We start from the raw sequence: 19303 nt of genomic DNA, 5'->3' as shown, positions 1-19303 counted from the left end.
GCCTCAATTTTAATTTCCAAGGCAGCCATTTTTGGCCCCATTAAGAAGAGGAGCATCAGAAATCCACCCTCTGTCAAACTTGATTTCCTTTACCTGGCTTCTGAAATTTACAGAGTAATTGATGAAGAGTTTTATTATCATGGCAATGAACTACTACAGAATCTGGGGATGAAATCACATCCTGGGTAGCACATGGGTCCTCAACTACATTGTATCAGCTGTCACATTTACTTCTCGCCAAGAGAGTATATGATGTGTCTAGCGGAATTTCATAATTTTTAAGTATTGAAGTTTAAAAAAATGTCTTTTTACTGACAACCGCTACTGGATAATTCACCTTGCACTATTCTTTTTTTTTTTTTTTTTTTTTTGGTGTTCAGATTTTTCCAAAACTTTTCCATTGCATTTTATTAAATTAAGTCAATACCTAGTATGTGCACAGTAGTATAAGTTGCTTTTGCATATTTGTATCTTTCCTGATTTCAAACTCTTTTTCTAAGCCCTTCCCTCAAGGAGTTACTTTCCTTCCTTCCTTCTTTGGACATTATCCTTCCCACATTAAGACTGACCAATATAGACACAGCAACTCAATGCCTGTGTTGCATTCCTCTGGATTCGTTTTTTGAAATCTCTGTACGGCATGCAGATAGATGTACCTAAATTTATATACTACATTTGGCTCTCTCAACCACTTCTCACTTAATTTTTCTGGCTTCCTTCATCCTTTCCATTAGGAACCTATGTTCTATCATCCTGTGATCACATTCCTAAATTGCAATTGCCTTCCAGAGTGGTGAACTGGTGGAATGGACCCTCAAACCACATGGTAAATTACCATGCATCTGAGGCAGGGTGAAGGAGAACAGCAATCAAGGAGCTATTTTTTCCTCCACATTTGGTATGGGGTATTTTTGGCTCAGAGAAAATTCTCTGGTTTTGGAACCAACAATTTTCAAATATTTATTGTTTGGTTTAGGATTTATTTTTTTTCTGAAAGGCACAGTTTACACCACTTGAATTTGAAACTAATAGGGATTGCTTTCTACCAACTATACAAATATTCATTTGGTGAATTACTTTCAGAATTTCAAATCTCTGATTCTCTTATTTTACAGATCAAGGACAGATTTTTTTTTTTTAAAGGTCTTCTTTATTTATCTGAGAGAGAGAGAGCACAAGCAAGGGGGAAGAGCAGAGGGAGAGGGAAGAGCCTACTCCATGCTGAGCAGGGAGCCTGATTTGGGGCTCGATCCCAGGACCCCAGGATCATGACCTGAGCTGAAGGCAGATGCTTAACCGACTGAGCCACTCAGGTGGCCCAAGGACATAGAATTTTTATCACACTATCTCCTCAAACCACATTTCTTCTTGAAGAATACTCACTTTTAGAATATGTATTTTATTTTATAACACATATAGTAATTACAAACAAAAAAACATGGAAACATTTGAGACAAGTAGCACTTTCCTCCCAAAGGCAAAGTCTGCTTAGGTTGAAGTCCGTATTCAGGACTTAATTCTCTGATGAATGTATATTTAGTGACATCAGTGTATCAACTTCATCTTTACTGAATATGAATAATGAGTGGGGTGCCTGGGTGGCTCACTCAGTGAAGCGTCAGCTCTCAATTTTGGCTCAGGTCATGATCTCAGGATCGTGAGATCGAATCCTGCGTCAGCTCTGTGCCCAGTACAGTCTACTTGATATTCTCTCTCTCCCCCTCCTTCTGACCCCTGCTCCTCCCGTTCACTCTTACACCCTCTCCTCCTAAAATAAATAAGTCAATCTTAAAAAAGATAGGAATAATGAGCATTGATACTTTCTGCTGTATAACTTCACATTGTGTGGGGCTATCCTATAGGCTGTAGGAGGTTAGGAAGCATCCCTGGCCTTTAACCACTAAACCCCATTAGCACCCACTCCAGACAGTGCCGAATGTCCCCTCGGGGGCAGAATCGCCAATGGTATAAAAGAAACAAGATTTCAATTTAACCAAACGATCAAGCAAACTAACAAACAAAAACAGGCCTAGTTTAATGCAGATATAACCTATCAAAAAAGAGGTTTTACTCTTTTTTTCACCCACATGCAAAAATTAGACAAACCAAGTAGGCACAAACCCTAAGGATCTCTTATTCAACAAAAACCTTCCATATATTCACTTATTCTGGGGAAAAAAAAAAAAAAAGGATTGGCTCTGAATTGTCCCCATGTAGGTTTTGTGGTGTCACCATATCATACAGTTAAATTTTAGTTTTTATTTAGGGGTACCTGGGTGCCTCAGTGGGTTAAGCCTCTCCCTTTGGCTAGGTCATGGTCTCAGGGTCCTGGAATCGAGCCCCGCATTGGGCTCTCTGCTCAGAGGGGAGCCTGCTTCCCCCTCTCTCTTTCTGACTGCCTCTCTGCCTACTTGTGATCTCTTTCTCTGTCAAATAAATAAAAAAAAAATCTTTAAAAAATTATTTTATTTAATTTATTAATTTGTCTTTAAGTAAGCTGAACTCATGACTCTGAGATCAAGAGTTGCATTCTCTATTGACTGAGCCAGCCAGGCACCCTTCATACAGTTAAATTTCAGTGATTTAAAACAAAACAAAACAAAACAAAACTTTAATGATTTCCAGATAGAACATCAGAGGATCTTTACCGCCTGTATTCAAACTACTCTATCATTGTAAGGACAAGGGTACCAAAACCAAAATAAGATGGGGAAAGTTAAGATTTTCTGCAATGTTTGTATCTGCAGCAACACAGGGTCACAGGCAGAGGATTACGTAAAAGAGAGGGGGGCGGTGAGGTTTAGTAATGGTGGCTTATATCTGTAGGATGGGTATGATCCTTAGGGAGGGGTGAGCCTGCCTCTCAGTCAACACTCTTCTATTACATGGATCCTGATGACAGGGAGACAGAGGGAGAGAGAGAAAGAGAGACCCAGAAAGAGCTCGAGAGGGAATGAGAGACACAAGACGTATACTTTACCATCCCCGGGAATGATGCGGAGGGTAACTGTGTTTCCTGCTTCCTTGATTAGGTTGACAATGTCTGAATGGGACTTGTTGGTGATGGAACATCCATTCACTGCCAGGATCCGGTCTCCCACTTTCAGCTTGCCACATCGGTCTGCAGGACTCCCCTCAATAATCCGACCTATTTTGTGAGGCATAGCCACACATGCATTGCCTGCTTTGGTATTGAGTTTTTATTTTATTTTTTTAAGTTACGTGGGAATATAGCGAAGGGAGGAGAAAAAGGGTTGAAAAGGGAAAGAGAAGGTTAAGTGTTAATTAATTAAAGCATTAAGCAAATGTTATTAAAGGAGAGCTCTGTGCCAATGGTCAAAACCTGGGCAACACTCAGGGCCTGCGTGGGAGGGGTGCCGCCCTGCAGAGGCCCCTCCCCACTGTGCTCCCTGCCCCGCTCCAAATGTGGGGAAAACCCCAGCTTCCCTCCTTCGATCACTGACAAAATCGGTGATATTTAGCAACTTCAGAGATTCTCAAAAGCCCCAAAATAATTCGCTATCAGCTTATTCTGGGTCTGCAAATGTGAAGCCCGGCGCTGGGATGGATGTTTTCACACATTCCGTGTTCGCGTCACTTCATTTTTGCCAGCTGCTGTTTAAGCTTCTGCCAATGTTTTGTTCTTTCTCCATTTAGAAAAAAATAATCACTAGGCGTCTGGGGAGGCATGAGCGTCTGCTACCACCAAAATTCCCCCTGAAAACACCTAATGGACAAACACTTAGTCTTGCTGCCTTCTATCCAGAATGATGAAAGCTTTAGGAAAAAGGCACAATTACAAGACATAAGCCAACAAAGCCATCCAAGCGTGACCCCTATTTCTCCTTTTATGACCTTTGTTCAATCAGCCCATCCCCTATGCTTTCAGGGTAGCCCCCCCCCCCCCCCCCCGGCGGGCAGATGGCTCATTAGGTCTGAAATACTCCTCCTTCCTCACAAAAATCCCCTCCTAGGACTCCGAAAACCTGGTATCTACTCAGGCTAAGGACAGTGATCCAAAGCTAGGTTCAAATCCTTCTTCGGCCCTCTCCTTTGATCATTTCCTTTCTCCTGATCAGTGATTGCACATCTATGATGTGAAAACCAGGAAAAATACATGTGAAGAGGAAAGCTTTCCATGCACTCTGAGGCACCCCATGTCACAACCACAAGTACTGCTAACTTCTAGAGAGGGGAGGGAGACTGGCTTTGAGTCCTGACATAGGGTCTACCATCAAATGCATGTTTACCTATTTTGACAATTCATCTTTCTGAGGACTGTGAAGCTTGTTATACAGGAGAATCACCTTTTGGAAAGGATGATAAAATGAATGTGGGAGACACTGAAACTAACCAAGCAGGCACTTCTGTCATAATTTGGACCTTGAGGATAAAATGGGGGGGGGTAATTATAATTTCTTTGGTTTTTCAGCATCTTTGCCTGAGTGTGTATCATTGCATGTAAGGTCAAGGCCACAGAATCTTTAAAAAGAAAGCTAACGGTCTTTTGGAATCCAAAAGGCAGGTCTGGTAGGCTTCCATACTCAAATCCAAGGTCCAGATTAAGTGGAACCCCTCTCCATGGACAACCCCCGTGAGAACGGTATCAAACAGCAGGTGTGAGGAAAGCTCTGCATAGTTTGAAAGAGAAGTCTCATGCAAGGTATTAGGGAAAGCGGAATTTGTTTAAGAAGAGCCAGAGGAAAACGATCACAGACCAGATTGTGAGAAGACACTGATATTCATTAAATAACAGAGCCTCCCACCTGACATATCTATCTCATTGTAAAATTGAAGCTGACCATTCAGAAATCCTGAGGACATAGGGGGTGCACGGGGACAATCAAATCGTAGATCTGAAGATAGCAATGGGAATTCTTCCCCCCTTGCCTTTCTTTAGATTTTTAAATTAAGCAGAAAAGTCCCCCAAATTAATTTACGAACAAAACCCCCAAAACCTTGCCTTGGTGTCCAATCATCCATTCATGACATGCCGAGATAACTCTGTTAATGGAGCTCCCAAAAGCACTGTTAGTAATGGTTTTTGTTACTGTAGCTACACATGCATAGACTGGACTGACTCAGTCTCCTAGTGAACAGACCTCAGGGGAAATGGCTTTAGCAGGAAGCAACATACAAAGAATACATGACTGTAAAGGGAGTTCTACTGGATCGGAAAGCTGAAGGGAAGGAGCACCTTGCCTGATCTTAGGCACCAGTGACCTGGGCCACTGGTTATCAGACTCTTGTGGACAAGTCATTTGGGAAACAGCAGAGTAAATTTCAAAGCCTGCATAGCCCTTCCCCATCTCCCATCCTATTCGGCATTAATGAACAAATGTGCTTGGGGGATTAACAAGTGACTTTTTATCTAATGAGGAAGATGGATCATTTTTAGAGTACATTTTTATAATGTGTTAATACATTCACAGATTGCTAGTTTCTTGGGCTCATGTGGGTCCTGTTTGCCTTTGCTAGTATACCCATCAGTTAACCTTCTGAGAGGGTGACAACTGCATTTCTCCATATTCTGCTAAAACCCCCAACATCTGGATGAGAAAAATCAGCCCTGCTGGGATTCAAGGGCAGTGAAGACAAATGGCTCTTAACTCAGATCTTAACTAGATTCTTAAGCAGATAATGGTAAAAATATTATTTTTTAACATTTAAAAATGTCAGACGTGGACAGAGTATCGAAAGGACACAGTAAGGTGGACCGGGCACTTCATGTGCTGATGAATGTCTCTATTGGTACTATTCCCTAGGCATTTTTATAGCCATATGCTTATTCGGAAAACTTCTGCCTGGTGAGCTATCCTACTCAGAACCTCACAAAGGCATTCTTTGCCCATGATTTCTCACTCTACACTGTCAAGGGGTCGCTCTTCAAATTTCAAGCAAATTTCATTTATGCTTGAAGTTGTGTGCGTGCGAACACGCATTCTGCATGGAAGTCGAAAGGTTAAAAGGAAAGAAATCCAACCTTCAGGAGGGGAAAAGCTATGGAACAGACTCTCCATCCCCAATTAAGACTTTAATTACCTGCAGCGAAAAGCATGAAGACATTTCTGTTAATGAGATTTTGGCCCTCTTTCCTTTGCAGCACAACGCCCTTGCGCTCCCTGCGGGCAGCCTGGGAAGCTTCCCGGGGAGCGGACGGGACACTCACCAAAAGTCGTGCCGGCCTCGGGCCTGCTCACCGAGGACACGATGACGAAGCCGAAGCCCTCGTTCTCGCCGCGCCGTATCTCCACGTCGTAGGGCTGCACGGCCGTGCTGACCACGCCGCTGCCGCCGCCGCCGCCGCTGCCGATGCCGCTGGTGCTCCCGCTGCCGGAGCTCACCGTGTTCAGGGAGTTCTGGCTGCCCTGCGGGGTGCGCTTCTCCTCGGTCAGCGACGCGGGCTGGTTGCTGCTGTGATGGGAGGAGGCCGGCGAGGGCACCTCGTTCTCGGCTTTGGGGGCTGCAGGAGAGAGAGAGGGTGGGGGGCCGGACTCAGCCACCCTCCTTCCTGCTCCGCCTGCCTGCTGCCCGTGCGCCACAGCATTGCAAGGAGGCCCCAGCCCCTTCTCCCTTAAGTAGCCCGTGTCCAGCAGCTGCCGCCCGGAGCCCACGGGAAGGCAGGCCAGGGGACCACAGCATACTGAATGTCAGCATCCGCTCAGGTTCCACGTGGCTGCCACTAGCCCCTCTGAACTGCTTCCCAGGGCACGAATCAGAGGAAGGGGAGCAGAAGCGCGGGTGTGGTCCGCACCTGTGAGGACCCCCACTTTTACAGCACAGACCTCAGCGCACGTTCACCTGTCAGTACCCTCAAGAGTCACACGGCTGCTCAGCCTGCCAAACAGCGCTGCTTTCCATCTTTCCATCACACCGGACTGGGCAGGTTGACTGGACCATTAAAGTTACCCTACGGTGGGATTCTTGACAACACCCGTCAGAGGTACACTTAGGTTCTCTTCCTTCTCTTCCTACTTTCCCGATGTCATTGTCTACTCTGATCACACTCCTGGGTACGTCAGCCTTCCTCAGAGTCCCCATTTTATTGTTCCATCAGGTGACAGGATAAAGCACACCAAAATAGCCAAAATAATAAGCAGGAGTGACCCAGGTCTGATGCCACACACAAAATGTGGGTCTTGTGTTAAGACATTTATTCTCGAAGCTTCTCCCTTCATCTATTTCTTTTTATTGTGGTAAAACATACACAACATCAAATTTAACACCTTAACCATTTTTAAGTTTATAGTTCAGTGGCATTAAGTCCAGTCACAGCAACGTGCAACCATCCCCACCATCCATCTCCAGAACCTCATCTTCCAAAATGGATGCTCTGTACCCATCCAACACTAACAAACCATCCCTCCCTCCCCCAACCCCTGGCAACCACCATTTGGCTTTCTGTCTCTATGAATCTGACTTCTCTTGGTCTACCATATAAGGGGCTCACACCAGGTTTGCCCTTTTGTGACCGGCTTATTGAATTCAGTCTAATGTTTCTTACAGATTTAACATGCCTCTGACTTAGCGCTAAAATCCCCAAATATTTAACATTTAAGAAACAAATCTGAAACAAACAAAAATCACACAGCTCTGTTATTTTTATTTGGATCAGTGAAATCGAACGTTTTCATCCTATCTCAAAAGCCATTTCTAACTGACTGCTACTGACTGTGTGGAATACCATTTTAAGAAATATTCTGAGGCCATCAGTGAGCTCTCTGGGCACAATCCATGACTTATTAACAACACTGTTTTCCACGGTTTCAGTAAGGTAGGACTCTCACCCTGGAATCTGATATCTTAATTCTATAATTAATTATATGCCACGTAAGTGAGTGAGACAATTTTTTTTTCAACAAAGGGCCAGTTAATTTCGTTTGTAAACATCTGTTTCACAAATATTAAAGCTCTGAAGAAATGACAATATTTCATGTCATATTTCTTCAGTAATTCAAGTGATACAACAGTCTGCTTTTTCTGCATTCTGTCTTGACTATTTTGAGCTGGGGGCTGCCGACAGTGAACATCCCATGTGGCATGTGCTTTCAAGACGTCGGTGAGTGAATGGGAGGGAGACGGTTACACAACGAGCTGTCTCAAAATGGCAGATTCTGATACAAAAGGAAACCATGATTCACAAAAATGGCAAGGAAGGAATGCCAAAACTGGAAGGCACTTGGAAGGAGGAGCGAACTTCTGAGGGTTTCACAGGGAAGGTTTTATTTGAGTTGAGCTGGAAAGGGTGTGTATGTTTTGAGAACCCAAGTACTTTAAAGCTTGCAGGCCGGGGGTAAGGGTCAAAGATGGCCAAGAACCAGCCATCTCTACAGCTTTCTTATAGAGGAAACAAATACTGGCTTCTCACCCATGACAGCAGCAGCAGAGTAAGGCATCACTAACTTTTTTTTTTTTTTTAAAGATTTTATTTATTTGACAGAGAGAGATCACAAGTGGTCAGAGAGGCAAGCAGAGAGAGAGAGAGGAGGAAGCAGGCTCCCCGCAGAGCAGAGAACCCAATGCGGGACTCGATCCCAGGACCCCGAGATCATGACCTGAGCCGAAGGCAGAGGCTTAACCACTGAACCACCCAGGTGCCCCATCACTAACTTTTTTTAAACTTACTTGGTGGCACAAAACTAATTTTTGTTCTTGTACCTTGAAGCTATAGCATTCCTGCCTTTTATAATGACCTTTTTGGTTGAGAATTAACATCAAATGGAGAGGTGACTAAGTTCTGGTTGGCGGGGAGATGAGGACAGGGAGTATATATTCAACTAGTCCTCTTCTAGAAGGTTTTGCTGAATGTGCATGAATGGCACTTTAAAGTACTTCTGAATGACAGTAGTTTTGCCGGATTTGAGAGAAGCAAACCATCTGGAAAGTATGAGCTTAATCACATTTGCAAAGATTTGCTAAAATAGATGCTGGAGGAGGCAGACGCAGGAAGGGGGCCTCTTCGGTGCATCCAGCGACCAAGCGCTGTCTAACGGGATAAACGAAAACATACCTGCAAACACCACTTTACGCCGCACCGTGAGGTTGACGTGGCCTTGCTTGGCGGCTTGTTGCATAAGCTGGACCACAAGCTGGTGTGATTTTCCAATTACCGGTGTCCCATCCACACAGATTAATTCATCCCCAGACCTCAGACGGCCGTCCGTATCGGCAGCACCCAGCGGTACGATGTGACCAATATAAATCTGTGGAGTAATTGGATGATGGATGAAACGTTGACCTTTTGGTTTACTATTATACTGATGGCCTTCACATTTCTGAGAACAAGTCAATTCATTCGTTCATGTCTGCCTCTGTGCCCTAAATTTATTAAGCACCCACTGGGTACCAGGCCATGGTGATAGGTGCTACAGTAATTCTTAAATGGTGGAAAAGCAACTATTTCTTTTTTTTTTTTTAAGTTTATTGTTATTCTTTGTAGTCATCTCTACACCCCATATGGGGCTCTAACCCACGACCCCGAGATAAAGACTTGCCTGCTCCACTGACTGAGTCAGCCACGCGTCCCGAAAGTAACACTGTTTCTTGGTTGATTCCTTGACCTTTATCTGGGGTCTGGGGAGGACTCAGTCTTTTTCCCTTTTGCAGAAATACATTGCTTTATTCCTGCATTTGCAAAAATCTCTTCTCCTTCTCTGTTTGCCTTAGAACCCTCCTTCCGGAAAACTCTGGAAATTGTAATAGTAATACTACTTTTCTTTACAGGTCCAGCTCTATGCCTAGCGATAGGGAATGTACCGTAAATACTGCTCAATGAGGCAATGAATCATGCAAAGTCTGGTTTGACATCCCATTTCTGTACTTTCAGCAGTGGCATGCAGAGCTGTCTTTATAGTTAGTGTCTTGTTACATTCACCCTTCATTAAACCTTAGTGAAAATATTTGTGTTTTCCTTGCCTCCTCACTAGATAATAATGCTGTAACTACCTTTAGATGGTACTTACAGTTTACAGAGAACTTTGACAAAGGAGTGGTTAAGAATGTAGACCCTGAAGTCAGACCCTTTCCTGTCCCTCCCCTTTACTAAGGTTATGATCTTGAGTACATTAATTAACCCTTCTGTGTCTTTATTTGATAATTTGGAACCTGGGGCTACATTCTGGGACTTGATGGAGAAATGAGAAAATGCATGTTAAAAGCCATTAGTGTGGGGTCTGGCACATAGTAAGTGCTCAAAAAAATAACAGCTGTTTTTATGATAAGGAAATTAACAGTGTTTATCTTTAGTTTTCTCTTCTCCTTTTACAACATTCCTGGATTGTGACACAGATTTATTCTAAAGGTGAGGGAATGGAGGGTCAGGGAGGTAGGATGTCTCCTGATTCTTGTTCAGGGTTCTTTGTCCACCTTTGTGAAGACAGTGGTCCTGCGGCCTCTGATCTTTCAGGTCTCCTCAAGCACTCTCTATGCATTAGCTCCTCAATACTCAAAGCCCACTCCCTGCTGGTCAGTTTAACAGATCTGGCTGGAAGGCTCGGGCTTCCAACTCCATAAAACAATGGAGTTGTTTTATTAGTTGATGCCTATTATTTTGCTTTTTGTTTTCATTATCTTGGGTGGGGAGCTCCAGGTGCTGGAGCTTCCACTTTTAATACTGCCACGAGTACAAACTTTAAAGGAGGGAACTAGTCTCTTCTTCCTCAAGACAAAAGGAGCTCCACAAAACCCGACAGCTCACCCACACTTCTTGAAATGCAACCACAGTCCGTGTTGCACCTAGCCGGACTCAAATCTTAGTGATTTGCCACTGCTGCCAATTTGCGTCGCTATCTTAGAAAACAGAGGTACGCAAGAGACTCACAGGTTCCCCTGGTTCATTTCCACCCAGAATCCTAAATCCAAATCCAGTCTCTTTTCTCCACAGGAAGATGTCCTGTTCTTGGTAGTCCGGAACTGCAGAGAAGAAAGAAGGAAGAGGGAGGTGATTTCTCTGATCGAAGGAAGCATACCCTTAAGGTGAACACAGTTATGGGAATAACCCTGATGATGCTTGAGCAGATGACAGCTTTCCAACAGAGAAGGAAGCAAAATAATCTGGGTGGATAAAATTACAAGAGGACACCAGGCGGAAACAGTGGGAGCAGTCACCGAGCCCTACGTTTTTTCAAAGGACTAATCACAGTTTGATAATTCCTAATCAAGCCCAAGCCATTATCCCGGACTAAGCCAGAAGTCAGTGTTGTCCACTGTCCTTGGTATTGTTGCCAGAGAATTTAAGTAAATTAAAAATCACCCTGTGCTGATCCACAAAGTGGGTGCTCACATCTGAGGAGGGAGCTCACGCTGAGTCACAGTGACCACGGAAACAGAAGCTCGCTCTGGGGACTCAGGAGCCCTGATAAGTCATCTGATGTTAGACCAAGTAGCGGGTGAAAGAAAACAACCTGAGCGAAAAAGAGTTTTCAACTTTTGAAAGACGTCACTTTTTCTTGCTTTAAAATAATCGAGATCGGCAACCCAATAATTTGATTTTGTTAGATCATTTTTGCCAAAAGTTACTCTTGGGCATCCTAATATTTCCAGTTTTCAAAGTTTATTATGATTTTAGTCGTATTACCAAAAAGGAGCCAGCCTTCCATATTCTCAACACGAATGGTGACTACAAAAATGTTCAATCTCAAATTTCCATATTTTCTCATTTTATCCCTGGAATGAGTGCTTTGCTCCAGAATTTGCCTATGATATTTTAAAATTGTAAGTTTCACTTAATATCCAATAGCTTGGTATTTTACTCTGAAAACTCAGTAAGGGCCTGAGCTATAAAATAAAAACCTCATTTATTAGAAGAAAAATCATTTCTGTAAGACGATGCTCACTTTACTTGAAATTTTCCTGAATCTGTTCTATGTACCACGACTCTGTCACTTCACTAAGGTAATACAAAAGTTATTTCTCGTTAATTCTTCTTTCATATTTTAATGTATACAAGAGTATGTTTTATGGTCTTTAAAATGATACATCTTTTACTTAACGAAAAGAATTGGTTCAGTGGCAGTGAACCCTAAAGGAGAATTTCAAATACTGTTCTACCTACTTTCTGGTTTACTTAATTAATTGGGTTCGGGATTGGAGGAGTGTGTAGGCCTGAAAGTTTAGTTCTCGTCTTCTTCAATTTTGTGCAGTGAGGTAGGGAAGAAGGCAGTTGTTGGGATTTCAAGTTGGCAAGAGTGACTCACCCACTGCCTTCAAATGTATGGTATATGAATACACAGAGAGAGAAGAAACTAAACGAACAGGTAAGTACAAGTCAGAGAAGTTGAATCCAGTATTTTTGCCTGAGCTATCTTAATGCCCCAGGCTTTACAGGGTGCTTTATGCCCATTGCTTTTTTATTGTACTTGTGGAGGCTAAGTTGTAAGACCCCACGGAACGTGCAGTTAGCTATGTCATAGGACTCCCCTCAACACAATCGGAGAAAGATATTTTCTTGAGCACGCTAAGGTAATGATATTTTCTTTCTGTTCGAGTAGCTGGCTACAGGATATTTGCTCTAATAGCCTCAGTGAAACAACAAATTAAATCAGGGTGGGACTCTGTATTGGGTTCACTCAGGCAGGAGGATTATTTCCAAAATAGACCACGGGTGCTTTCCGGCCAGCACTAGGTTCCTGGCAGATTCTGCCTTAAGTCTGCTGAGCCCTTTGCAAACAAGGGAAGGATCTCTGCAGAGATTTCCAGCCTCTATCCATTTTTCTCAGCATCATTTAACACAAGAACACTTGCTCATGCTACAGGGACACCAAAGGTAGCGAGTTTCTGCCTTCATTTGCTCGTTTAGGTGTCAGATGTCATGATATGTATGGGTGGTTGTGGCCAAAAGATGTAGGCTTATCATACAGTTTAGTCCATCGGAAAATAGCGCTTGCATCTGGGAATCAATGGGGGAAATGGTAAATTTATTTGAAGAGCTTCCTGTTGAAAAGGAAGATGTCCAAGGACACCAAAGATGTTGAAGATACCAACGATGAGCTAAGAAAACACAGACACAAACACAATACACCAACGCAGACATGTTACAAAGAAAGTCTTTTGGCACCTGGACTTTGGCATTTTATCATTATATTCTTCCACCAAACAAGTTCCATTTCCAAGTACCCAAATCTATAACCTAGGTGAATAAAGCAGCGGGGAACCGTGTTACAGAATTACAGGATTTCTCTCTTTTGTGTTCTCTGCTGCCACATCTTCTCAGGGGCACTGAAGATTCCAGACCACCCCTGCCCCAACAAATGTTTTAATCTTTTCTTTATTTTGGGCAGATTTTACAAGAATGGAGTTTTCAGGAGGCAGCAGGGAAGAATTATATTTCTGATATTAATATCACCCTTTTCTTTTCTTTTTTTTTTGAGTGAGACTGAATCAAAAAGAACTAAGAAAACTTTGTCCAGTTTTCTTCCTTTGTAAGTCCCTGCAGAGGGGACAATGTCTGCAGTTATCTCCTTTAGTAATGCCAGGGACAACTCAATAAAGCAGTCAAAAGACTTCCTTTGATGATTACAAAGAATGGAATCACCAGGTTTGCAGAGAAACCTCCTGGTGTCTCCATTACTACAGACACAAAGTTCCAGACTTAGATAAAATGTGCCCATCACGTTTTATTTCATCCTGTCTTTGGTCCGTGCGTGGTCAACAAGAGTGCCATAACACTTCTGTTCAGAGCAGTTCTCTTTCTTCCCTCCCGTTTCTGAGTTTTTCCCCAGCAACCCCACGCCCACCCATGGCAACATCAGACAGTATGAATAATAATGGAGAAATAAAAGTTTTCAGCGGATCCTTACTCTGACATTCTCCAAAACTCGTGGAATTGATCTCTCTTTCTCTTTCCCCCTTGCTCAATCCCGATGCAGGCGAAGGTGACATAGCTGCAATATTAATTTCACAGTTTTGCAAAGCTTAATGTATGTGCTTTCTCTTAGTTCATTCTAATTTAGGTTTGATTGATAAGGAACGTGCACTTAAGCTTTCACAGTAAAGGTCACGGCTGCTGTGGATTTTAAAAGACTATAGTTTGATTCTGGCTCCCCCCCATCTTTTTTCATAGCGCTTTTCTTGTCAAAAGCTGGTATTTAGAGTTGTTCCACTGAGAATTTCATACAACTACTGTTACCATCTCAGACTCTTCCTATTTAATTATACCCTCAAGTATGCATTTTCATCTGACCTTGTTTTAATCAAGTTATTAACTTCAGGTTTGTCTAAGCCCTGATTTCCTTTTGGAAAAAAAAAAAAAATTAAGTATACTTCTGTTACTGCCACACCAAAGCATTTATTTAAAGATTCCGAATGGAATTCATTTTTGCACTAATACCTGTTCAGATGAATTCTTGGCAATTCAACCAAAGTAGTCTTTTTTTTTTTTATTTTTTTTTTTAAGGTGGGGGGAAGGGGCAGAGGGAGAGGAAGAGAGAGAATCTCAGGCAGGCTGCACACTCCAAGCGCAGAGCCCAGCGTAGGGCTCGATCGATCTCATGACCCAGTCTGAAATCAAGAGTCAGACGCTTAACCGACTGAGCCACCCAGGTGCCCCCAGAGTCGTCTTTTATTTGGAGACACAAATCATCAGATCTGGCCAAGAAGTGAACAAAACACAAATAAGAACTGTCATAACAGCTCTTAAAATCTAGAAGTACGACTAATGTCCTTAAACTCACTACAATATAAGATCTCATTGACCAATTCCAAATGTGTAAGCATGTTTCTCCTGAATAGGACAGGTCTACAATGTTGGTACAATAGCTTTTGACTTTTTTCTTTCTAAACTATTTTGTGAACAGGTGCTGTTTCAATGGCAAGCTTTAGACTTTCTGTTGTAGTACACACTGGTGTATGCTAGCTGGTCTTCCTGAACATGTACTAATAAGATTGCATCAGTGTCATTTTTCAAGACATGTGAGCAATTGATCTATTCCTAGAGAAAAGACAAAGCAGGCAACATGGCTTTAAAGGACTTCCATGCTTGCCTTTGTTTTTAATTAAACATTTAAGCCCTTCAAAGGGATTTATTAACACATCTGCAATTCAGACGGATTCATTTTGACACTGGTGTTGTGACAGATGGCCCTTCAAGAATATGGTGTTTTTGCACAGCATTAAGACCACGTGAAGGAATCTGATCAGGAATGATGTTAATCTTCACACTGCCCTTCACAATAAAATGAAATAGAAGACAAATATATTTTTAAAAAGAGGATAACTTGGGTCCAACTGAAGTGTTATTCCTGACTTCCACTTCCCTGTTTTTTTCCTGGAGTAGGGTGTTGAGTATGTCTTGGGGGAGGGGCAGGGAATCCCATCTAACAAGGCTACATATTCTATTCCACAACCCCTCCCCCCCACCCCAAAGGACAAGATATAAAACAATCTAAGGCAATAGGAGAAAAAGATCTGGGATAAAACAAAATACAAATAAAAAGACAAGACTGAGGTACATTCATTTGCAGGTACTGTGAAAATTAGAAAATCTGTGACACAGACCAAACAACTACCATTGGGGGGAGAAGTCTCACCATTACCCTCATTGAGTGGTGAGGGAGAAATCCACGTGAATCTTAACATCAATTAGGTTGCTATGATCCCTCAATTATGGAACCTCCAATCACCAAAAAGAAATTGATTCTCATTTGGGTTGCTAGATCCTATTCCATAGATGTTACAGAAAGTGAAGACAAAACTGGCCCCATTCCAAATATTTCCATCTGACAGCCACCTGAATAATTTCAATGCTTAAATAAGCAGCTGGCTGTAGGGTAAGAGTATATATTTTACTATTTACTTCTGGGTAAAAAAAATAAATAAATAAAATAAAAAACAAAAAACTTTTTGGAAAATTTGATTAAACACCAAATTTTTGTTAAATACCGAATTTCTTAAGGAATTCTGCTTCCATCAAGGTGAAAATGGCATTTGAGCCGAAGTCTCCTATTAAATGGATGTGTTAGGGTGGTCTGTCAATCCTTGATGCCGACCAGGATTTCAGAACACGATTTATTTTATCCCAGAATTCACACATGAGAAAGTCATAAACGTGTCCTGTATTGAGAAAAGCCAAAGCCTGGTCAATAAAGCAATATCTCAACATCAACTAAAGTTGGGCCATTGATTGGAGGAGCCCCATGGTTAGAGAGAAATGCAAAAAGAATGTGAAAATATTCCTCTTTGGGAAACATTCGTTCAATGAAATCACTACAATTAGTGAGAAGACACGGGGAGAACAGACCGCAGGTTCAGACTTCGCAACCATGCTTACGAGGGATGTTTCACATGGAACTTCATTTCCTCTGGACTGGCCTCAGGGAGACTGGGGGGTCTTTCTAGACTGAGGACTAAATAAATTCCTACTCAAATTATCTGGCTTTTGTCAGCATAGTGAACCCTTAGCCAAAACAGCTCATTTAATTCCCCACACTGTTATACTAAGAAGGCAATGATATTTCTCCCTTGAGGAGGAAAAGGATGGAGGGACTCCTGAGTGACTTCCAAAATTTGGTAATCATCGTGACTCCACACTTGCCTTGTGCCCCCTAACTGTTCAATTTCACCCCGCAATGTGGCCAACTTTCCTTCTCAGATGAGGATGCTGGCCTCGCTCCCCTGTTTTGTTTGAGTCACAGAGGAACTGCTCCAGCCAGCAAAGGAAAGGCTTCAGAGCCAAGTCTGAGTGGGTGGGCAAGAGGCTGGGGCCACGGGGGCTTTGCCTGAGAAACCACCACAGCTATGGCTATAAAGAAAACTTGTGCCAGAACTGGGGAATGGGAGGGGGTAACAAAGAGGATGGACAGAGTGATTCTCTTCTCTTCCACTTTTACTCAGACCCTTCGCCAGACTTCATTAAACATTCTCTCCAATTCCAACATGAACAAGTGCATGTCCTTCCTCCAGAGCTGCTTCATCCTGGCCAACCACGCCCACGAGAAACCGTCAGTAAAGTAACCACCGAAATGGGTTAGTCTGCATCCCCTAAGATTAAAGCACCTTGGGAGCTTTTCATTGACAATGGTAGGATAAATGATTAATTTACTGGGAATGGTCCTTGGAATCATCTCATAATAAAAAGTAAGAAATGTAACAAGAAGGCAATGTTAGGTTTATCGGGGCCAAAAAGTTACAACGTATGCTATCCCTAGTTCATATTTATCGAAAAGGTGAAGCCAAAGGAACACACTTAACCACAGTATAAATAATTAAAGTGCAAACCACTTGCTGCTTTCTTTTTTCCTTTCTAAGGGGAATGTTTACAAAGACTGATAATGATATAAAAAAGAAATTACCAGTATTCTTAAAAACTAGGAGACCACTAAGAAAGCATTTAATCTCATTCTCATGACTCCTGCAATCCAAACCAATCATATTTGTGTTCTCTTGTACATCAGAGCTGTTTCATGAGAACATGCCATAGTCTCTACACAGGGAAGAGTTAATGAGATAGCAGCTCTTATCTACCACTTCTTTTAATGGAAGGGAAAAATAAATCCATTTTTATCCAGGCCCTTTATCTGACCACCACCCACATCTTGTCCACCCCAAACAGAACACATAAATGGACCTCCATGAACATCCAGCAGATTCTGTCACTGTTCTGAGAAGCTTTCGCCTCTCACTGTGATTTACCTCTACCCTGTTTATAAACTGAAAAATCAATTTTCAAGAAGCCCCAAGAGACAGCTGGAGCCTTGGGCAGGGGTCTTGGGAAGACAGGAGCCAGGGTGCTACTCACGTCGGTTTTCATACATGCTCCTGGACTGGGCCCAGATTTTAAAAGGATCTGGTTTCTTCTGCCCAGAGCTGTCGGTTTGATCTGGAGTGGGGGCCTCTGCAGGCGGGTACTCGGGGAGCACCTGTGTGCTGTGGCCTGGGGAGGCCGTGTGCAGGCTCCGGTGGCAGGAGACGCTGTGCTGAGAACTGTTCTGGCTGTCTTTTCTTTCCAGTGGTTGCTGAAAGCAAGCGAGCGAGAGAAGCAAGAAGAGGAGACTGTTATTGGTTCTCTGAGTGGGTGTTTCCATCGGCTTGTTTTTGTTCAGCACGTCTATGCACACATACATAAATATATCAACAACATTTTGGCTTCCATCTTTCTCCAGCTAATGCTGCATGCAGATAAATCCCCAGGTGATTGGCAGACAGAGAGAGGGGTGGGCCAGATGGAAAGACATAATCACAAACCATATTGCTCTCTGGGCTGTGGCGGAAAACAAATCCAATTTTCATCACAGGTTCCCAGCTAAGACACTGGGTGCACGTATTACAAGATGTAACAATTTAGTATCCTTATTTTGTGGTCACCCTTGCTGTTTTAAAAGGTCGTAGGGCAAGGCTAGAGGTGGGGAGACCTTGGGAGACTGCTGTAATTATTTGGGTGAGAGAAGATGATGGCTTGGCCCAGGGTAATGGGGCAGAGATGGAGACAAGCGGTCAGATCCCGGTTATATCCTGAAGGTTGAGCCAAGGGATTGGCTAATAGGTTGAATGGAAGGTGTGAGAGAAAAGAATCAAGGATGGCTTCAAAATGGAGGTGGGGGGGGCGGTTATGCTGTTTTAACTTCTTGGAAGACTGCAGTAGCCTTTTATGGATACAGCAGAGATGAGGGGATGATCACTTGGGTCTCTGAAGATGGAAGAGTTCATTTCTTGACTTATAAATTTGAGCTATTAGACATCCATCTGGAGATGGCCTAGCAACTGGATACATGAGTTTGAAGTTCAAGGGAGAGATAAAACATGTATCAATCACTTCCACATCCTCGTGTTTTTGACAAAATATGTTAAGACAAAATACCAGGGGTGATTTATCTGTAAGGCTATAAAATCCAGAAGAAATACAATCAGGGCTAAAAATGTTCCTGGGGACTTCGCATTTTGCATCTTTCAATAATAAAATGCCCAGTTTTGTTTTGTTTTTTAAGATTTTATTTATTTATTTGACAGACAGAGATCACAAGTAGGCAGAGAGGCAGGCAGAGAGAGAGGAAGGGAAGCAGGCTCCCTGCTGAGCAGAGAGCCTGATGCGGGGCTCGATCCCAGGACCCTGGGATCATGACCTGAGCCGAAGGCAGCGGCTTTAACCCACTGAGCCACCCAGGCGCCCCTAAAATGCCCAGTTTTTACCTGGAGATTTGCCAGAAGTCCTTCTACACTATAAGGAAAAGGGATGAGACCTTTCAAAAAATCATGCCTAGCATTCTGAATGCACTGGTACTTATAAGCATATAAGTAATTTTCATGTGAAGAGCTTCCATAATTCTTAGCTAATCAATTTTGCAGGCATCGCATTTCACCTCTTGATCTCCTG

General features: G+C 42.8%; 1 protein-coding gene across 19 annotated transcripts in view; it reads right to left on the bottom strand.

The window, feature by feature from the left end:
- The window catches only part of MAGI1 (membrane associated guanylate kinase, WW and PDZ domain containing 1), a 644617-nt gene that overhangs the window by 17124 nt on the left and 608190 nt on the right, over positions 1-19303 (bottom strand). For 6 of the 19 annotated variants that reach the window (XM_047747236.1, XM_047747237.1, XM_047747239.1 and 3 more), the window contains 6 exons: positions 17732-17948; positions 13797-13880; positions 10820-10911; positions 9011-9203; positions 6170-6463; positions 2981-3184 (listed from right to left, as the gene is read on the bottom strand). In XM_047747236.1, the coding sequence (XP_047603192.1) occupies positions 2981-3184; positions 6170-6463; positions 9011-9203; positions 10820-10911; positions 13797-13880; positions 17732-17948 (1084 nt within the window). The remainder of the gene's footprint in view (positions 1-2980; positions 3185-6169; positions 6464-9010; positions 9204-10819; positions 10912-13796; positions 13881-17731; positions 17949-19303) is intronic. The other 13 variants (XM_047747238.1, XM_047747243.1, XM_047747268.1 and 10 more) reach the window with 7 other exon arrangements.

This window comes from Lutra lutra, chromosome 1 (genome assembly GCF_902655055.1).
Source record: "Lutra lutra chromosome 1, mLutLut1.2, whole genome shotgun sequence".
In the NCBI taxonomy this organism is placed as follows: domain Eukaryota; kingdom Metazoa; phylum Chordata; class Mammalia; order Carnivora; family Mustelidae; genus Lutra; species Lutra lutra.
The sequence above is the reverse complement of the archived record's forward strand: the minus strand, read 5'-3'. Positions and strand labels throughout refer to the sequence as shown.